The 21,444-nt window shown below is 38.4% G+C and overlaps 2 protein-coding genes across 2 annotated transcripts in view; one reads left to right on the top strand and one right to left on the bottom strand.

Moving 5' to 3' along the window:
• Positions 1–21,444, top strand: part of FBXL20 (F-box and leucine rich repeat protein 20) — a 119,719-nt gene that overhangs the window by 21,191 nt on the left and 77,084 nt on the right. The gene's annotated exons all lie outside the window — the stretch shown is intronic.
• Positions 14,011–15,565, bottom strand: LOC112066571 (40S ribosomal protein S27-like). The gene has a single exon (XM_024130137.3). The coding sequence runs from the start codon at positions 14,750–14,752 to the stop codon at positions 14,498–14,500; it is 255 nt and encodes an 84-aa protein (XP_023985905.1). The 5' UTR covers positions 14,753–15,565; the 3' UTR covers positions 14,011–14,497.

Below are 21,444 nucleotides of genomic sequence, written 5' to 3'. Positions count from 1 at the left end.
GACTGGGGCACAAACCCGTGTCCCCTGCATCGGCAGGCGGACTCTCAACCACTGTGCCACCAGGGAAGCCCCAAGACTGCCTTTTTAAAGGGTGCATTGCAGGAAGGAAGAAGAGATGTGCTTACCAGTCAGAGACTGGAGACCAGAATTCCCCATTTTCTTAACATTTCTTAAAATTATGGTTTTTCTGTTTATATCTAAATATGAAATTGTGGTGGATCAACAGAGGAGGCAAGCCTCAGAACCCTTAAGTAGAGGAAACAAAAGAAGACTTTTAGGTAGAAGAGGGAAAAACTTAATGATGAACCCTAAATACAAAGGGAACCTCATATTTCTGACTTAGAACATTTTAAAAAGTCAGTTTAAACTTGGAAAACTTCACAAGGGCTGATGACACTTTTGAAAGGGATCATAGTGTTTGTCCAATAAAACATTAAGGATTTATTATTTTCTTATAGTCTTACCGATTCCTAATTACTGACATGCAGTACTGTCGAATTATGGCAAAGCTAATTTTTTATCAGTTCATATTTTGGCTGAGATCGCTATTTAAAGCTGTGTGACTCTGGAATACATTTAATCTCTGCACCTCAATTTTTTAATTTAGGAAATGGAGACAAAATAGAATCTTTCTATCCAGGGTTGTTGTAAGAGTTAAATGATATATAAAGTGTTTACAAGGCCGCAAGGTATACAATCAGTAAGTTTATTATTATTTGACTCAATTCATTACACATATCTCTTAGATCAAGCTTGTAATATGTGGTATTCAAATCCTCTAGGTTTTTATTAACTTTTTGTCTATTTTGTCTTTTTTTTTCCCTAATTAATTAATTTATTTATTTATTTTGGCTGCGTTGGGTCTCTGTTGCTGCGCACGGGCTTTCTCTAGCTGCCGTGAGCGGAGGCTGCTCTTCGTTGCCGTGTGCGGGCTTTTCATTGCAGTGGCTCCTCTTGTTGTGGAGCACAAGGCTCTAGGCGCGCGGGCTTTAGTAGTTGTGGCTCGCGGGCTCTAGAGCACAGGCTCAGTAGTTGTGGTGCATGGGCTTAGCTGCTCCGTGACAGGTAGGATCTTCCCAGACCAGGGCTCAAACCCGTGTCCGCTGCCTTGGCAGGCGGATTCTTAACCACTGCGCCACCAATGAATTTCCTGTCTCTTGGTTTCTTTGAGAAGAGTATTAAAGTTCTCCGGCCATGTCTAAATGTGTTTGTTTCTTCTCATAGTGCAGTTTTTGCTCCATATATTTTGAAGCTTTGTTGTTAGATATATAAACTTTAAAGAATGTTAAATTTCCTTTTCTTGGTGAGTTGTTTCTCTGTATCTATTTCTCCTTCAACTCTTAATGATTTTTTCCTTGAATTAATTTTATCTAATAATATTGCTGTAAAGTCATTTTATTTTTGAGTATTGGGCTTACTTTGGGTTCTCACATTCTAGATTTTGGACTGGTAGTTCTTTATACTATTTTTTGCTCTTCTGTGCTTTAAAAAAAATCTACTATTATTATTGTCATTATTTTTAATATTTCACCAAAGTTTTTAGTGGTCCTTAGAAGGTTCATGAAAATAATCTGGTCCATTCCTCCCAAAAGCAGGAGAAGTACCTGGTTCACTTTTCTTCTTCTGAAAGTAGATCCTTTTGAAAAGGTTCTTTTACTGTGGACCTAAGTGGTGAACTTACCTAATTACTTATGTGTGGAAACATTTTTTTTTCCTCCTCATTGCTAGGGTCATCTAGGGTGGGCTGGGTACAAAGTTCTCAGTTGCAGTTATTTTCCCTGAGCACTCTAAGGATATTTCTCCATCATCTTCCAAGTTCTGTTGTTACTGAGAAGTTTCCTGTGAATTTATTTTTATCTTCTTCAAAGAGCTTGTTGAGTACACATTTTTAAATTATATTTTTTATTGAGATATAATTCACATTACAAGAAGTTCTCTTTTTTATAGTATACAATCCAGTGGCTTTTAGTATTTTCACAGATACTTGCAGACTATCACCACAATCAATTCTGGAACATTTTCTGCACTTCAGGAAGAAACTTGTACCATTTATCCATTACTCCTTACCCCCTATCACTCTCTTGTTCTAAGCAACCACTCATCTGCTTTCAGTCTCTGTAGATTTCTCTTTTCTGACTTTCATATGAATGGAATCATATAGTATGTGGTTTTTTGTGACTGGCTTCTTTACTTTGCATAATGTTTTCAAGGTTCATCCATGTTTTAGCATAATTACCTTTTTATGGCTGAATAATGCGTTGTATGGATATACCACATTTTGTTTATCCATTCATTTATTAACAGGTATTTTGGTTGTTTCCACCTTGCGACTGTTGCGTATAGAGCTGCTATGAATATTCTTATGAATAAGTATGTGTTTGAAACCTTTTTTCAGTTCTTTTGGGTATGTACTTAGAGTGGAATTGCTGGGTCATGTTGTAATTCTATGTTTAACGTTTTGAGGAAGTGCCAAACTGTTTTCCACAGCAGCTGCCCATTTTGCATTCCCACCAGCAATGTACAGTGGTTCAGATTTCTCCATATTCTTACAGTTATTCTTTTCCCTTTTTTTTTTCTTTTTCTCAAATTATAACATCCTAGTGGGTATGAGGTGGTATCTCATTGTGGTTTAGCTTTGTATTTCCCTAATGACTAATGATGTTGAGCATTTCATGTGCTTGTTGGCCATTTGTATATCTTCTTTGGAGAAGTGTTTATTCATATTCTTTGTACATTTTTAAATTAGGTTATTTGTATTTTTATTGTTCAGTTGTGAAAGTTCTTTATTTTGAATACTAGACCCGTATCATATAATTTGCAAATTATTTCTTTGCATGCTTTGTAATTTTTTGTTGAAAGCTGAACATTTTGAATATTAAAATATGGCAACTCTAGAAATCACATTCTCTCCCCTCCTGGGTTTGTTGATGCTGCTTATTGTAGTAGTATTGTTTGTTTGTTTAGTGTCTTTTTCTGAACTAGTTCTATAAACTCTGTATTCTTTGTCGTGTGTGGCCACTGAAATCTCTGTTCCATTAGCTTAGTAGTCAGCTAATGATTGTACAGAGATTTCCTTAAACATCTGGAACCAGAAATTCTCTCAGTCTTTGCTGAGGGGCTTCTTGTACATGTTAGGGCATGCCTTCAACACTCAGCCAGGCAGTTTACAATTATGCCTTAGCCTTCACTTCCTGTTTCTGCAGTGCCTCAAGATCCACCAGAAGTGACAGCTTAGGATCTTCTCAGGTTTTTCCTGAGTATGTGCACAACCCTGGGCATGCATGTGGCCTTCTAGATTCCCAGGATATAGGAGCTTTTCAGTACCCTTATGGACATCTCATTCTCTAGCCCTTTCCCCTCAAGCTCTTTTGTTAGTCTATTGTTTGCCCCAATTGTTATCTGTTCCTTAGGCAGCAGTGACTAAAACATTTGCCTCTAAATGTTTTGAACAAAGTGGAGTAATTTCTTTAGCACTAGGCCCCTTTTGAGTTGGGCAAAATAAAGACGGAGCCTTTTGAGCTGATCTTCCAGGAAGCAGCCAGACAGGTCAAGACAAATAATTACAGCACTTTGAAAATGAGATATGTTCCTCAGTTACCAGCAGTGCAGGCTGTTATTTTCAAGATAGTGCTACTGCAAATCTGGGGGTTGGGCTAACTTAAAATGCCACAAAACTCTCTGTTCTTACTGAGATTCAGCCTTTGTTCTTAAATATACACTCCTTGGACTGTTGCAAGCCTTCAGTTAGTTTCCGAAGTTCAAAAATATTTGATTTTGTCAGTTTTTTGGTTACTTTTATGGGGAGGTGGGATTTCAAAATTCCTTATTCCACCATTTTTGCTGATGTCACCTCTGAGTACGCTTTTGATCTGAGGTTTTAGAAGAAACCCAATTCTGGCTCCCTAATTTTGAAATACTCCAATTATACTAAAACTGTAGTTTCTCAATTTCTAATTTTTATTCTGCAGAAGAGTGACCACAACCACTAGTTTGGCCATGTCGTCTCCTAATCATTTTTACGTACTGCTTATTTTTAACCGCTACAGTTACTGATGATGATTAATTAATACAGTGAATTTGAGTGGTTATTGTCTTTGTCCTATATTATAGAAAGGTATCTTGAGATAGCAGCTTAGATTCTATCCATTTCATTTGAATTCATCTCCTGAATGTAAACTGAATTATTTTCAATTTGAGGTTTATAGGATGTATAATTAGCTTTTATTTTTAAAATAAATTTATTTATTTATTTATTTATTTATTTTTGGCTGCGTTGGGTCTTCGTTGCTGCTCATGGGCTTTCTCTAGTTGCAGCGAGCGGGGGTTACTCTTTGTTGCGGTGTGCAGGCTTCTCACTGTGGTGGCTTCTTTTGTTGCAGAGCACAGGCTCTAGGTGCGTGGGCTTCAGTAGTTGTGGCACGCGGACTCAGTAGTTGTGGCTCGCGGGCTCTAGAGCGCAGGCTCAGTAGTTGTGGCACACAGGCTTAGTTGCTCCATGGCATGTGGGATCTTCCTGGACCAGGGCTCGAACCCATGTCTCCTGCATTGGCAGGCGGATTCTTAACCACTGTGCCACCAGGGAAGCCCCTAATTAGCTTTTAAAATTCCTAGAGGATGCAGACAAAAAACAGAACTGGTGATAATGACCCAATGTATTGCAGAAGAAATTTGACAAGGGAAAACAACATCTTAGTTATAAGATTAATTATAACCTGGCAGTCTTTGATATGCACTTCCTGTGACTTTAGAATGAGTAGAACCTGAAATAGCTAGAAACCATAGAATTCTCTTTCCTTTTAGTTTAAAGAAACATTTAGCCCTTCAGTCAGTCAGTGCAACAAATATTTATATTATGATTTGTCATGTGTAAGGCACTGTGGTTAATCCACTTTCTAAAAGCTTACAGCCTAGTAGGTTAGAAGATTGTCAACACAGTAAGAAAAAATTTAAGATCTATAATAGAACTATAAGCAAAGTTCTGGATTATAGGAAAGTAGGAAAGCATTTCCACCTAGAGAATATTGGGATTTCTGAAGAGGTTTCAGGTAAAGCATCCCTTATCCTTTCTGAAGTTCTGAACAAATAAAGATAACAAGAGTGGCAGGTAGGGGTCAAAATATCACTTTTATTACTAACAGAGACCAGGTTGGAGGATACAACTCTCAGTACATGAGCCAAATTGTGCCTTTTTTTTTTTTAACCTCTTTATTGGAGTTACAGCAAAGTGAATCAGCTATACGTATACATATACCCTCTCTTTTATGGATTTCCTTCTCATTTAGGTCAGTGCAGAGCTTTTTTTTTTTTTTTTTAACATCTTTATTGGAGTATAATTGCTTTACAATGGTGTGTTAGTTTCTGCTTTACAACAAAGTGAATCAGTTATACATATACATATGTTCCCATATCTCTTCCCTCTTGCGTCTCCCTCCCTCCCACCCTCCCTATCCCACCCAAATTGTGCCTTTTAACTGAAGTCCTTTAGGTAGACCAACCTGCCTCCAAGCAGTGCTATTTTTTTTTTTTTTTTTGCGGTACGCGGGCCTCTTACTGTTGTGGCCTCTCCCGTTGCGGAGCACAGGCTCCGGACGCGCAGGCTCAGCGGCCATGGCTCACGGGCCTAGCCGCTCCGCGGCATGTGGGATCTTCCCACACCGGGGCACGAACCCGTGTCCCCTGCATCGGCAGACGGACTCTCAACCACTGCGCCACCAGGGAAGCCCCAAGCAGTTCTATATTGACTCAAGCCTCCCCATACAAGGGAGAGTCTGGCCCTAAATAAGCGGCGAATGCTTGCTCCACACCTTGGAAAGGTAGAAGCACAGAGATGGGCCAAGTTTGCTCTTCACTCTTCTAAGATTAACTAGTCAGATAGGTTCAGATAAGTCACTCTGTCTCTGTAAGTAAAGAAGTACAGAGAAGTCAGGAGTGTCTTTAGCGAACGTTCTTCCTCATGAAAACCTGAAGTGGGAAAAAGGCATTCCCTTCTAGGAGAGAGGATCAGCAAAGCTTTCATGGAGGATATGAATTTGGAGCAGAGCATTTAAAAAATGGATTGATTTCTAGGTAGAAGACATAAAGCCATAGAGATGAGAAAGTATAGGCTTTGTTTGAAAAAGAGGTAGTAGTCTAATTTAACCGAGCATTTGAGTTCTTGGTTTCAATAGTGTTATCCTTTGGGGGTTATTATCAAACATAAACATTTAGCTCTTGAACAGTAGTTGGCTCTATTTCAAGGTTATTTGACTTAAAAGATTACAAAAACCATCCCTTTCAGGTTTTAAGATAGCAAAGTAGAATTATTTTCAGGCTTTTTTGAAAATCACCTAAAGACAGGAATATAAACTCCATTTTGAAAGGATAAGACATCTGTAATCCTACTTGTATAGGAAGAAGGAAAGCAAAAAGAAGTAGTAAGTGACCTAACAGAGGAGAGGAAGGTCAAACTCTATAGAGGAAAATACTGGCAAGAGACAGATCATGATTTGTCTGCAAGACCCCTGAAAAGCTCAGTACATGGAAGTACCATGTACCACAGATAGAGGCTGAGAACAGGGAGCATTGTCTGAAAAGTCTGTAATGGGGGATGGACCCCTCTCTGCCACCACCCCCACCCCCATACTCACCCCATGCACCCTGATCAGTTGAATGACTGCCAGCAGACTTACAGAAGTCAGGACATTATTCTTAGGAGGAATTGAACATGAGAAGTTCAGGACCTAGGACCCTAAGCCCAGAGGCGAATGAGGCTAAGATGCCACAGCGAACAGTGGCTAGTCTGCTAGTCTCCTTCCCTCACCTAGTTCCAGAATTCCATCAGGCAGGTAAGAGATTAGAGTCTTCCTTCTAGTAAGAGAAGGCTCCAGAGAAAAGATAGCTGAATTTAAAATTCTGTGCGGAGCACAGGCTCCGGACGCACAGGCTCAGCGGCCATGGCTCACGGGCCCAGCCTCTCCGCGGCATGTGGGATCTTCCCGGACCGGGGCACGAACCCGTGTCCCCTGCATCGGCAGGCGGATTCTCAACCACTGCGCCACCAGGGAAGCCCCAGTGTTGATTTTTTTTAAAAAAATCTGTAAACATGTTTTTGTTCATTTTTTATGGCTGTTGGCAGACAACCTCGTAAAGTCATTCATGACCAAACTCTTTATAGAATTGTTCCATAAAACATACATTCTAGGAAATCTACAAAAGCCTTGGATTAGTAAAATGGGGAGAAAAAAAGGGAGGGGGGCTAACTAATAAAAGGTTGCCAACATTTTTTAAAATGTGTCATATACCATTGATATTTTAAAACAAAATACAGATTAATTTAAACCAAATCTAAAAGGTATAATCCCAGCATTTAAAAATGGAATGCATGTAGATTTATGAAAAATATCATTGTCCTAATAGTTTTTGTTTTGTCTTGGGTCACCACTGGTTTGGGGAGATAGGGTCAAGCATACTGCCAAAGAACAGAGTTATCAAGCCTGTGTTCTAGGCTAAGTCCTAATTTCTTTGTATTGATTTTAATTTTGATTTTTTAAAAAAGATTTATTCATTATTTATTTATTTTTGGCTGCATCAGGTCTTACTTGTGGTAGGTGGGATCTTTGTTGAGGCATGTGGGATATCTCGTTGCGGCGCGCGGGCTTCTCTCTAGTTGTGGTGTGCGGGTTTTCTCTTCTCTAGTTGTGGCGCACAGGCTCCAGGGTGCATGGGCTCTGTAGTTGTGGCGCTCTGGTTCCAGAGCGCATGGGCTCTGTAGTTTGCAGCACATGGGCTCTCTAGTTGAGGCGCGCAAGCTCAGTAGTTAGTTGCCCTGCAGCATGTGGGATCATAGTTCCCTGACCAGGGATCGAACCTGCATCCCCTGCATTGTAAGGCAGATTCTTTACCACTGGACCACCAGGGAAGTCCTAATTTTGATTCTTTTTTAATGTTTGAGAAAAATAACTAAATGTAAATCTATTTTAGTATATTCTGTATGCCTATGTAAATTACATTTCTTTATTTATGTTGGTTCCCTCTTTGGTTTCTTTCTTTTTTTGTATCCAGCTTTGCTGAGATATAATTGACATAAAACATTGTGTGAGTTTAAGGTACACAGCATGATGATTTGACTGACATACATGTATTTTACGACTACCACAGTAAGGTTAGTTAACACATCTGTCACCTCACATAGTCAATGATGTTTGTTTTGAATGTGTTTTTATTTTATTTTATTTTGGCCGTGCTGCATGGCATGTGGGGTCTTTGTTCCCTGACCAGGGATCAAACCCGTGCCCCCTGCAGTGGAAGCAGAGTCTTAACCACGGGGCTGCCAGGGAAGTCCCAGTGATGTTTGTTTTGTGGGAGAACATTTAAGATCTACTCTCAGCAACTTTCAAGTATACAGTATAGTAATGTTCACTATAGTCACCATGCTGTAGATTAGATTTACAGAATTTATTCAGCTTGTAACTGGATTTTTGTACCCTTTAACCACCTTCTCTCATTTCCCCCACTCCTCAGACCCTGGCCACCACTGCTTATGAGATTATACAGTATTTGTCTTTCTCTGATTTATTTGACTTAGCACCATGCCTTCTAGGTTCATCCATGTTGTTGTAAAAGGCAGGATTTCCTTCTTTTCTGTGGCTGAATAATATTCCATTGTATATATATACCAGTGTTTTCTTTGTCCATTAATCTGTTGACAGACACTGAGATTGTTTCCATATCTTGGCTATTGTAAATAATGCTGCAGTGAACATGGAGGTGCAGCTATCTCTTTGAAATAGTAATTTCATTTCCTTGGATATATACCTCAAGTTGATTGCTGAATTATATGGCAGTTTTGTCTTTAATCTTATGAGGAACCTCCATACTGTTTTCCATAGTGGCTGTACCAATTTACATTCACACTAACACTGCTCAAGGGTTCGCTTTTCTCCACCTCACCAGTACTTATTATCTCATGTCTTTTTGATTATAGTGATTCTAACAAATGTGAGGTGATATCTCATTGTGGTTTTGACTTGTGTTTCCCTGATGATGTTGAACACCTTTTCATATACTTTGGAAAAATTTCTGTTCAGATCCTTTGCCCATTTTTATTTATTTATTTATTTATTTTTATTATTACTTATGAGTTCCTTATGTATTTTGGATAATAATCCCTTATCAGATATATAGTTTACAAATGTTTTCTCCTATTTTATAGGTTGCCTTTTCATTTTGTGATTGTTTCTTTTGCTGTGCAGAAGCTTTTTAGTTTGATGTAGTTTGATGTAGACATACCCCATATGTCTGTTTTTGTACCAGTACCACACTGTTTTGATCATTGTAGCTTTATAGTATTGTCTGAAGTCTGGGAGAGTTATTAGGTATTTTATTTTTTTATATTATTTTAAATGAGATTGTTTATTTTCATCTAGTTTGTTCTTAGTGTATAGAAGTGCAACTGATTTTTGTATGCTGATTTTGTAACCTGCAGCTTTAATGAATTATTAGTTCTGACGGTTTTATGGTGTAGTCTCTAAGATTTTTCTGTATAAAATCATGTCATCTGCAAACAGAGACACTTTTACTTCTTCCTTCTGATTTGGATGCCTTTTATGTCTTTCCTACCTAACTACTGTGGTTGGGACTTCCAGTACTGTGTTGACTAGGAGTGTTTAGATTACCTTTGTCTTGTTTCCGATCTTAGGGGAAAAGCTGTCAGCCTTTCACCATTGTGAAGTCAGCTGTGGGCTTGTCATATATGGCCTTTATTATGTTGAGGTACATTCCTTCTATACCCAGCTTGTAGATGGTTTTTTATCATGAAACGATGTTGAATTTTGTCCAGTGTTTTTTTCTGTATCTATTCAGATCATATCATTTTGGTCTTTCATTCTGTTAATGTGGTTTATCACATTGATTAATTTGTGTGCATTGAACCATCCTTGTATCACAGGGATAAATCCCATTTGATCATGGTGTATGATTTTTTTAATGTGCTGTTGAATGTGGTTTGCTGTTATTTTACTGAGAATTTTTGCATCTAAATTCATCAGGGATATTGGCCTATAGTTTTCTTGTAGTTTCCTTCTCTGGCTTTGGGTAATGCTGGCTTCATAAAATGAGTTTAGGAGTGATTTCTCCTCTTCAATTTTTGGGGAAGAGTTTGAGCAGGATTGACATTAATTCTTTCTTATATGCTTCCTAGAATTTTCCAGTGAAACCATCTAGTCTTGTGCTTTTCTTTGTTGGGAGGTTTTGATTACCGATTCAGTCTCCATACTCATTATTTGTCTATTCAAATTTTCTGCATCTTCATGATTCAGTCTTGGAAGTGTTAAAAAAGAAAAACAAAACCTGTTGTACATTAAAATGTTGAAGAGTTTATTTGAGCAAACATTAATTTGAATTGCAGAGCACCAGTCCAGAAGCGATTTTAGAAGTGCTCCATGCACAGGAGCTACGGGCAAGGTTTTTATAGACAAGACACCGAAGCAAAGTAGTTATTTGATTGGCTGTATCTTAAGCAGTTGCCTTATTTGGGATTGTTCTTAAGTTTCATTTTCTCAGATTCCAGTGCATTTACACTGGCTTAGGTTTTGGTTTGCAACGTGGGCTACCAAGGCATTAGAACGACCTCAGACAATTAAACCCTAATTGCCTCCTTGTTTAATTACCTTAACAGTAAGTGGTCATGCTTCTAGGAATTTATCCATTTCCCGTAGGTTGTCCATTTTATTGGAGTATAATTGTTCATAGTAAGTCTCTTATGATCCTTTATATTTCTGTGGTATCAGTTGTAATGTCTCCTCTTTCATTTACAATTTTTTTCTTTTTTTTTTTTTTTGTTTACAATTTTATTTGAGTCCTCTCTTTTCCCTTGGTTAGTCTAGCTATAGGTTTGTCAATTTTGTTTTTTTTTTTTTTAAAGAACCAAGTGTTAGTTTCATTATTCTTTTATATTGGTTTCCTTTCTCCATTTCGGTTATTTCTGCTCTAATCTTTATTATTGCTTTTTGCGGACATTGGGCTTAGTTTGTTCTTTTTCTTCTTCCTTGAGGTGAAATGTTGGTTGTTTATTTGGGATCTTTCTTTTTTCTTAATGTAGGCATTTATAGCTATAAACATTCCTCTTAAAACTGTTTTTGCTGCGTCCCATAAGTTTTGGTTTGTTGTGTTTCCATTTTTGTTTGTCTCAAGATATTTTTTGATTTCCCTTTTGATTTCTTCTTTGATCTATTGGTTGTTCAGTAGTGTGTTGATTGATTTCCACATATTTGTGAATTTTCCAATTTTCCTTCTGTTACTGATTTCTAGTTTCATGCCTGTGATATTGTGATTTATAACACTTGTATATTTTGGTCTTCATTCTTGATTCCTGACTCACAACTCCCAAAAACCCTTGTAATTTCCTAAGCGAGCAGTGGGAACATCTTTTGTTCTCAGTTCAAAGCCATAAAGGTGAAATGGGTGTCTTCTCATTTACAACAAGCCCCTTTCAACCACACATGAGTTTGTTAATAAGGTGAATTTTTGAAGGCCCCTAGGTAACTGAATGATGGAGACCAGTTGCCAGGGCAGCCAACTATGATTAGAGGGTTGGAACTTTCAGTTCTACTCCCCATTTCCCCCTTCCCCACCTCTGGGGAGGAGAGAGGAGCTGAAGGTTGAAGCAGTCACCAATGGCCTGTGGTATAATCAATTATGTCTATGTATTGGAGCCTGCATTAAAAAAACCCAAAAGGATGAGGTTCAGAGATCTTCCATGTTGGTAGCATCTGCATGCCAGAGAGGTGGTGCACCCCAGTTCTTATGGCGACAGAAGCTCCTGCACTCAGGACCCTTCCAGACCTCACCCTGTGTTACCTCTTTATCTGGCTTTTCATCTGAATCCTTTAAATAAGCTGAGAGGGCTTCCCTGGTGGCGCAGTGGTTAAGAATCCGTCTGCCAATGCAGGGGACACGGGTTTGAGCCCTGGTCCAGGAAGATCCCACATGCCACAGAGCAACTAAGCCTGTGCGCCACAACTACTGAACCTGTGCTCTACAGCCCGCGAGCCAGAACTGCTGAACCCCTAAGCCTGTAGCCTGAGGACGAAGAGTAGACCCGCTCACCACAACTAGAGAAAGCCCGCATGCAGCAACAAAGACCCAACGCGGCCAAAAATAAATAAAACTTAAATTAAGTAAATTTAAAAAAAATAAGCTGAGAGACATAAGTTAATGTTTCTCTGATTTCTGTGCACCACTTCTAGCAAATTAATTGAACCTGAGAAGTGGGTTGGAGGAACCTTCCATTTATAGCCAGTTGGTCAGAAGCACAAAGTAACACCCTGGACTTGCAATTGGTGTCTGAAGTGGGGGTAGTCTTGTGGGACTGGGCCTTTAACCTGTGAGATATGATGCTATCTCCTGGTAGATAGTGTCAGATTTGAGTTAAATTTGTAGGACATCCATTCAGTGTCTGCTAAGAAATCAGGTATTGCTTGGGTGTTGGAAAACACACGTCTGAATACCATTGTGATCAGGAAAGATACTTGATATGGTTTCTGTCTTACTGATCTTGTTGAAATTTGTTTTGTGGCCTAACATATGTTCTGTCTTGGAGAATGTTCTGTGTATGCTTGAGAAGAATGTGTATTTTGCTGCCATTGGATGGACTGTTCTGTGTATGTTTATTAGATTCATTTAGTCTGTGATGTTGTTAAAATCTTCTGTTTGCTTATTAATTCTCTGGAAGATCTATCTGTTATTGAGAGTGAGGTATTAAAATCCCCTGCTACTATTGTATTGCTGTTCATTTCTCCTTTTAGTTCTGTTATATTTGCTTTATATATTTAGGTGCTCCAGTGTTGGGTGCATAAATATTTACACTTGTTGTATCTTCTTGATGAATCGACCCCCTTTATCATTATATAATGACCTTCTTTGACTCTTGGTTTCTTTATTTCTGTCTTCCTTTAGTGGAACCAAGCTTAATGTCATCTAGTTAAAGCTCCTTCTCAATGGAAGAATCTACTCTATGACATCGCTGATATTGGAGAGACTGGCTGACCAGTAATGGGGAGAGCTCACAGCTTTACACATTTATTTAAGCCAAATCTGTCTTAAACACATTGTCTCCACTTCTCCTAGGTTGGTTATCTTGAACAGTATAGAGCTACTTGATTGTAAAGGACAATTCTTCAGCTATTCAATAGCAGCTATAATGTTCTTCCATTGAACATTTTGAGTATTCCTCTTATCTTTACCATTTTCCACAAAACTTAGCTTTAGAACCTCTCAATATCCTGGGATCCATTTTCTAAATGATATTTAGTTGATTTCCTTTCTTAAATGTGACATTAGAGTTATTGACAACCACTCAGAATATACAGTAGTTTTGTCCCTTGGTCTGGTCTGCTTTCCATTAGTGTATCCTAAGATTACAGTTTTTCTTTCCTTTTAAAATTTGTTACAGGAAGTCACATCAGTAACTCATGATAAACTAAAACTCCCTGTTTTTTGTGAAACTAGGTTTCTAGTTTCATATTTATATAACTGGTAATTGCTTAATTTTAGTGAGAGATTTTTTTAAAATTTAGCCTGTTTAGTTTCCTCATTTTTAAAAATTAATTAATTTATTTATTCATTTTTGGCTGTGTTGGGTCTTCGTTGCTGTGTGCGGGCTTTCTCTAGTTGCGGCGAGCGAGGGCTACTCTTCGTTGTGGTGCACGGGATTCTCATTGCGGTGGCTTCTCTTGTTGCGGAGCACGGGCTCTAGGTGCACGGGCTTCAGTAGTTGTTGCTTGCGGGCTCTAGAGTGCAGACTCAGTAGTTGTGGCACACAGGCTTAGTTGCTCCGTGGCATGTGGGATCTTCCTGGACCAGGGCTGGAACCCTTGTCCCCTGCATTGGCAGGCGGATTCTTAACCACGGCGCCACCAGGGAAGTCCCTAGTTTCCTCTTGATACTGTCCTTTTGAAATCATGTTGAACCCTGATTCTGTTATCCAAGGTTATTATTTATCCTAATGAGTTTCATGGTATCCAGAAGTTTAGTAAATATACTTATGACTTTATTCAAGATATCTAAAACTATTGCATGGGTATTTTGGTTAAACATGGGAGTTTGACTTAATGCATTTATTTCCTTTCTTTTCAAATAGCACTAACATTATAATAAAAGAATAAAAAGGAGTGTAAGATCACAGGGACAAGAATGACAAAAAAAATTTTAGAAGATAAAAAAATTAGTAGAGGCCACAGCAGTGAGAGGCCTGCATACCGCAAAAAAAAGAGAAAAAAATTAGTAGAAAAGTGTTAAATAATTTAGCCAAGTAGAGGGAGGTACACTCTGGGTTGTCTGCAGAGACTAGCAAGCAAGTTTACAAAACCTCCAAAAATACTCAACACTTGGTAGTAAAAAGTGAAAATACAAGAATGAGACTGGAGATTAAAAGTAGGTAATGGTTGAAGAAAGTCTTTTTTTTTTAAACCAAAATGTGTTTATTGGGATGGTTTCCCATTCATCTTGATTCTGGGGGCTTTTAGTGCTGCTTCTGTCTGAAGGAGCATCCTTCTGTAAGCCTTGCTTTTCCTCCTGTAGGCCGGCAGAGGAAAGTAGAGCAGCCAACACACAGAACTACTGTTTGTGCATGGCCAAAGACAGTGGTGATTTTATAGCATCCTGAGCATTTCACATCCATGAAATAGGAATTGGGGCTCTGCACCAGGCTCTTCTTCTTGTGTTTCCTCTTCTCCTCTTCTGGAGAGGGACAAAGGAGATCCTTTGAGAGAAGCATGTTCTCGTGGGGAGGTCGTCACCATGGGAAAGGCTGAAAAAAGTCTTAAATTAAGTGGTTGAATCCTATGTAAATTACTTCTTCCCCTTCCAGGAAACTGGGCATTTTTTTCTTCAAGAAAATGGAGGCTGAGGGTTCTGGATCCAGGAATATCAGATGTATGAAAAGGATAGGGTTATGGAGCCAAACAGTGAACTTACAGTAGCTTCTTAATGCCATGAAAAGGAGTGGACAGCCAAGGATAAGCTGATAGTTGAGGAAAGCCTCCAAAATGAGAGGCCAAACAAACACATAAAAGAAACAAGGTAGAGAGCAGAGGGGAAAAAACTGCGGGTAGGGCAGAGGGGAAGAGGTGTTAATCTCTAAGAAATGAAATGTTGCATCTTCAAAAAACAGAATGCTCTTTTGAAACTCTTTCAATAAATAAGAAATAACTCTTGGAAATAAAAAATGATACCCCCCCCCCAAAAAAATTAGTGGAAAGATTGGAAGTAACGTTGAAGCAATTTCCTAGGAATTAGAAAGAAAATATTAAATGAGGAAAATAGGAGACAAATAATTTTAAAAATTAAAGATAGACCAGGAGGTCCAGTATTTGACTAGTAGGAGTTTGAGCATGAGAAGACAGAGAAAACAGTGGGAGATGATACCAACAGATTTCCAAAGCATTTTCCAAACTGAATCATAGATTTGCAAGTTGAAAGATCTGATAGAATAATAAAAAAGACACAGACCAAGAGGACTGATTATGAAACTTCAGTAAACTGGGGATACAGAGGCTGTACTAAAAGTTTCCAGCAAGAGTAGCTAGAGGTTACATTCAAAGGACCAATCAGAATAGCATTACATATCACAGTAGTAACATAGGAAGACAGAAATGGATTAAGCAGTATCTTCAGATATCTTCAGTGGAAAGGATTTCCAACCTATAATTTTATTCTTAGCCATATTATCAATCAAATGTGAGTCTAGGATAAAGATATTTTTAGACATGCAAGTGACCAGAATTTCAGTTCTCATGAGCCTTTTTTCCCCCATAAGTTACTAGTGAGTGTACTTTTAAATAGGAAGGGAAAAGAAATCGGGTCCAAGACTCAGAATTCAGTCAAAGAGAAGAGCCAAGGGAGAGCCCAAGGTGACAGCTCTGTACCTAGTCTAGAGAGTCCCCCCACAGAGGGAAGCAGAAGAAAGAACAAAGGGTTCTGGGAAGGTATGGCTCCGGGAAAAAACAATATCTGGTGTGTTTGAGCATATGGAAAATATTGATAGACATGTGACAGATGCTGGAACATTTGAGGAAAAGTTAAAAATATATAGAAAGTAGAAAAAATGAGGTTGTCATTAATTTGTAGGGAGAAAGAGTGCATGGTCCTATTGTTCTGCTTGGCTCAGCACTCATTAGTATCTGTCCAGTATTACATTCACACTCACTCTTTATTTAAACAAAGATTGTCATAAAATTACATAGGGTATGGAGGCTAGAGGTAGAGGTTGAAACTAAATACTTACATTCCTTGGCAGTATGTTGATAGGTAATATCTAAATTTGATAAATCAAGCATATTTAGAAAAACAGAGGTAAATATCAAAAGAACCCCCTAGAAGATTCGATAGAGTATAGGGGTAGGGCGGACCCTACTGTTTTTCCAATGTCCTTTTGTCTTGGTTGACTTTTTATATAAAAATTCAGTTAAGTTATATGGTATATTATAGAGACCTCTTTCTAGATGTATATATATATCAATTAATAACAGCCAAATATTTAGCTATATCATGCATCCTTTGTTTAGCTATCTTGTTCATAATAGCACCACTGTCTTATTCATATCATGGCCTAGGAAGTCTAATAGATTTCCTTTGTCTATTAATTTGGTATCACTTTTCCTTAATGACTTCCTTACAAAGTTATTTCTTCCCTTCCTTTTTAAAGAACCTTTGTTCTGATTTAACATATTGTTTCTTTTGGTTCCTTTTAAAACTAAAATATAATTTCTGGCATGCAGTTAAGGTATCTAGGGTACTGTGTACTTTGTTTCTTACATTATCTAAAACAGGGGAATGCTTTTTCTACAAATAAGTAGCATGGCTGTATTAAAATACCATTGCTTTGGAAATATTTCCATAGCAGTAAGATGATTTAGAATGTGTGTTTGTGAGTGAGTTGTAAAATTACTATCTGACATATGTCTTGGAAAATTCCACAGATTCTGCCAGTTTTCAGTTTCTGGCACATCGACTAGAATTTGTACATGAGGAAGTCAAACCCTACTTTCCTCTGATTTACCACCCCCTCTGGCATTTTGGAATATGAGATTCAGTTAAATGCTTGCTAATCCTGAGTCAGATCCCATCATGGCCTTGTTGTATCTACTAGTAGTTCTTTTGTGTGTATATAGTGTGGTGGAGCTGGGGTAAGTGGAGGAGAAAAGGGAGGACATATAATTATATTGCCACCTTGACTTTAATATTCTTTCACTTCATAACTTCAAAAGAAGTTTTCAGTAGGGCATGGAAGATTTCCAGGATTGAGCAGTACCCAAAATGAGTTCCAGTCATATCCAGTAGTTCATCAAATTTCATGGAGTTTTCGGTGCTCTGGAATGTTGCTGTGGATAGTTAAAACTGATTAAGTGGAAGAAATTTTCAACAGAAAACAGAATAAAAGTGTATACTTATTTTAGACTGAGAGCAATGAATTGGTAGTGGATATTGATTTCGATTAAAGAAACAGAAGTCAGGATAAAAGAAAGCTTGTAATATTGAGTCAGATATTAGAAAGTGTCCATAGCAGAAAGCTTGATCTATTAAGTAATGTATCTGTTTTCTAAATGTATCCCTTCCTTGGTGTTTTTATCTAGGGATTTCTTTCTTAAGATAAATTTAGTCATGAGATGGTAATGCACTGACAGCAGTTTGCTTCTAAAAAGCAATTATATTTCTACTAGGGACAAGATGTTGGGTGGAGGAATTACAAACTTACTTTGTTTTAGGTTTATTTAGCCATACAAAAATGTTTTTCCTCTTAGATTTTGGCAAGAAAACTAACCAGTTGGAAAAACATCTGGTGTTGGTTGAGTGAGGGAATGGCATAATCAGTAAAAACTACGTATAGGAAAAAATCGTTTTAAAAAAATCTCTGCAGCTTCAACTCTGGATTTCTTTATGACGGTTCATTCTTAATCTCTCTCAGAAATTTTCTTCCCACCAAAAGATTTTACCTATGTTGGGCTACTTCAGTATGTCTCAAATTTTATTCAAATCTATGAAATTTAGATCACGAGTCATAAACTTTTAAAATGTAGAATGTGTTTTCATAGATTTTGCTTTCTAACAGCCGCTCTAAAACCTAGTGGCTTGAAACAGTTATTCAGTCTGACAGTTCTTCTTCTAGTCACCCAAAAAGGTCGCCCGTGAGGCTGCAGTCCTCTGGTGGCTTGACTGGGGCTTGAGTGTCTAAGATGGCCTCGTTTACAGTCTGAGACCTTGGTGTCACTGTCAGCTGGTACTCTTTTTCCACAAGGCCTGTCATCATTCACAAGTTTAGCCTGGGCTTTCTTACATGGTGGCGGGAGTGTTTCAAGAAGGTAAAGTTTTGGTTAAGGCTTAGCTTGGAAATTGCAGTGTTATTTCACCACATTCTTTTGGTCAGATCAAGTCATCATGTGAACTCAAATGCAAAGGGTGGGAAAACAGACTCCACCTATTGAAGGGAGGTGCAGCAAAAGCCCATTGCAAAAGGGTTTTGTAGCAAGGAGATAAGATTCCTCGGAGGCCCTTATTATAAGGTTCTACCATGGTCTGCCCTCTGGCTCCAATGATTCGCATGCAAATCATTCCCTCCCAAGACCTCAAAAGTCTTATATCCAAAAACAACCTGTATAAATACACAAATAAATAATGGTGAAAACCTGTAACTTGTTATCTGCATTTGATTTAGAGGTAGATGAGGGTCCTCACCTGCAGTTCCTCTTGATCCAGAGACCTATGAACTAAAAAGAAAAGTTATCTGCCCCATACACTCAACATATACCGTTATTCACAGAGATAGAGTAACGGCAGTATACATTCACCCTAAAAAGGGGGAGTAACAGGAGGCATATAGCATATATCAATTCTGAAATATAGCAGACGCATTGTCAAGGTCACCTACTCCAGGCGAAATGGAACAGGACCCTATGGTCCTTCTCCCCCATGTCCTCTGCCTCCTTTTGCCTGTAGAAAAACTTTAGCTAAAGAGTTTAATCAGAGAATTGAGAAAATGCAGAAGCAAAGGAAAACAGTCAAACAAGACCAAATATTAATAGTTCAGTTATTAAACAAATTCAAGGACCTTTAGTTCCTCCTCATGGGCTGTAGATAATATTCTATGTCCTTTGAGCTGTTTTGTAGATATTGAAACCCCCACCAGGAGGAAGAAGTTTACTACATGATGACCAGGCTGTAGCCATGACATGAGCTTCCACAATTCTGAGAACTGGCCTCAAGGAAATGGGAACAAACCGACGCTGGAACTGAAGATTAACGTACTTAAAATCAGGATGACGCTGATCAGACCACCACATGACCAATTTCAAGATGACTGTCAGAGCTGACTATTTGGTTCCTGCATGTAGCCCCCTACCTCCGCCTATACATGCCTGAAACTCCCCTTTAAAAGCTCTTGCCCGCTGATTGTCAGTGGGGAGTTGGCCTTTGGGCATGAGTCCACCCTCTCCCCTGGTTGCCGGCCTCTGAAATAAAGCAAATTTTACTTTCCACCAACCTTGCCTCTCAAGTATTGGCTTTCGAGCGGCAAGCAGCTGGACCCTACTTTTGGTAACACAGAAGCAGGAAATGTGCCTTGATTGGGGCCCAGTTCTGCTTCCTGGGAATGGTTCCCTAATCCATTGTTCTCTGTGATTCTTGGTACTGCATTATGAGCTCTTAACGCTGCTTTCTGAGAGGTCTCTCCTTTTACATAAGCAATATCTTATGAAGCTAAGTAGCTTTCTCAGGGTACTTCCTCCCTATAGAAAGTTGGGAACTCAGTGGCCTTTTTTCATTTTAAATAGTTTCTGTCCCTTGTTGTACCCAACAGGTACAACTTCCTTTAAAATTTCTGAAATTTTCTGTGAATCTGGTTTGTGTTATTCCATGTCCCAAAAGCTACATCATTATAACTCTTTTAAAGACAGACCTCTCCTGACTTTGGTTGTGTCTATCTGCTGTGGCATAAATTCCCTTTAGCTTCTTAGAGGCCATTATGTCTAGTTGAGAGAGTCAGCTAGGTATGGCTTTAAAAGTTCCTGAATTAAAAGACAATTGTAGGGCTTCCCTGGTGGCGCAGTGGTTGAGAGTCCGCCTGCCGATGCAGGGGAAACGGGTTCGTGCCCCGGTCCGGGAAGATCCCACATGCCGCGGAGCGGCTGGGCCCGTGAGCCATGGCCGCTGAGCCTGCGCGTCTGGAGCCTGTGCTCCGCAACGGGAGAGGCCACAAAAGTGAGAGGCCCGCGTACCGCATTAAAAAAAAAAAAAAAAAAGACAATTGTATAACCTTTGGTTAGGCAGAGTTCACATGTATGATATTCAAAAGCATGATGTGTTAAAAAAAGGATAAATTGGACTATATCAAAATTAAAAATATTTGTTCTTCAAAAGACACCATTAAGAAATAGAAGTCACAGCACACAGAATGGGAGAAAATATTTGCAAGTCATAGAGTAGATAATGAATGTGTATTCAAAATGTATAAAGAGCCCCTAAATCTCAATAGTAAGAAGATAAACAACTCAAAAGGGAAAATGATTTGAATACACATTTCACCAAAGAAGTGTTTTGAATGGCTGAAAAGCACATGAAAAGATGCTCAACAGCATTAGTAATTAGGGAAGTGCAAATTGAAACCACAATGAGATACCACCCCATTAGACTGACTGAAATAAAAAAGACAACAACAAGGAACGGTTGTTGCTGGAAACCTCGTACATTGCTGGTGGGAATGTAAAATGGTGCAGGTACTCTGGAAAACAATTTAAAAGTTTTAAATAAACTTAACCATATGATACAACCCAGAAAATCTCCACCTTAGAATTTATCCAAGAGAAATGAGAACATATTTCAACCCACAGACTTGCATGAGAAAGATCATAGCAGCATTATTCATAATAGTAAAAAAAATTGTAACAATCCAAATGTCTGTCCTCTAGGAATGAATAAACAAAATATAGAATTCCATATACTGGAATACTATTCAACAATAAAAAAGAATGAACTACTGGTACATGCTATAACATAGGTGAACTTAAAAAACATGCAGAATAAAAAAAGTCAGATGCAAAAGATGACATATTTTATGATTCCATTTTTTTTAATGCCCAGAAGGGAAAATCTACAGAGACAGAAAGCAGATTAGTGGTTGCTTGAGGTGGGGGATCAGCACAGGGATTGATTGCAAATGGGCATAAAAGATATTTTTGGGGTGATGGAAATTCATCAGAACTGAATCATAGTGATGGTTACACAGCTTTATAAATTGACTAAAAATTATTGAAGCGTACAATTAAAACCAGTGAATTTTATGATATTTGCATTATGCCATAATAAAGCTGCTAAAAATGCTGTATACAGATGAAATCCCATGATGGTGAAAACTTAGGAATTATTCCAACTTTTTTTTTTTTTTTTTTTTTTGCTGTACGCGGGCCTCTCACTGTT

This window comes from Physeter macrocephalus, chromosome 14 (genome assembly GCF_002837175.3).
Source record: "Physeter macrocephalus isolate SW-GA chromosome 14, ASM283717v5, whole genome shotgun sequence".
NCBI classification, from domain to species: domain Eukaryota; kingdom Metazoa; phylum Chordata; class Mammalia; order Artiodactyla; family Physeteridae; genus Physeter; species Physeter macrocephalus.
The sequence above is the reverse complement of the archived record's forward strand: the minus strand, read 5'-3'. Positions and strand labels throughout refer to the sequence as shown.

Bases quoted from the DNA above. Each gene is read 5' to 3' on its own strand.
- LOC112066571 (XM_024130137.3), bottom strand. From the start codon at position 14,752: ATGCTTCTCTCAAAGGATCTCCTTTGTCCCTCTCCAGAAGAGGAGAAG.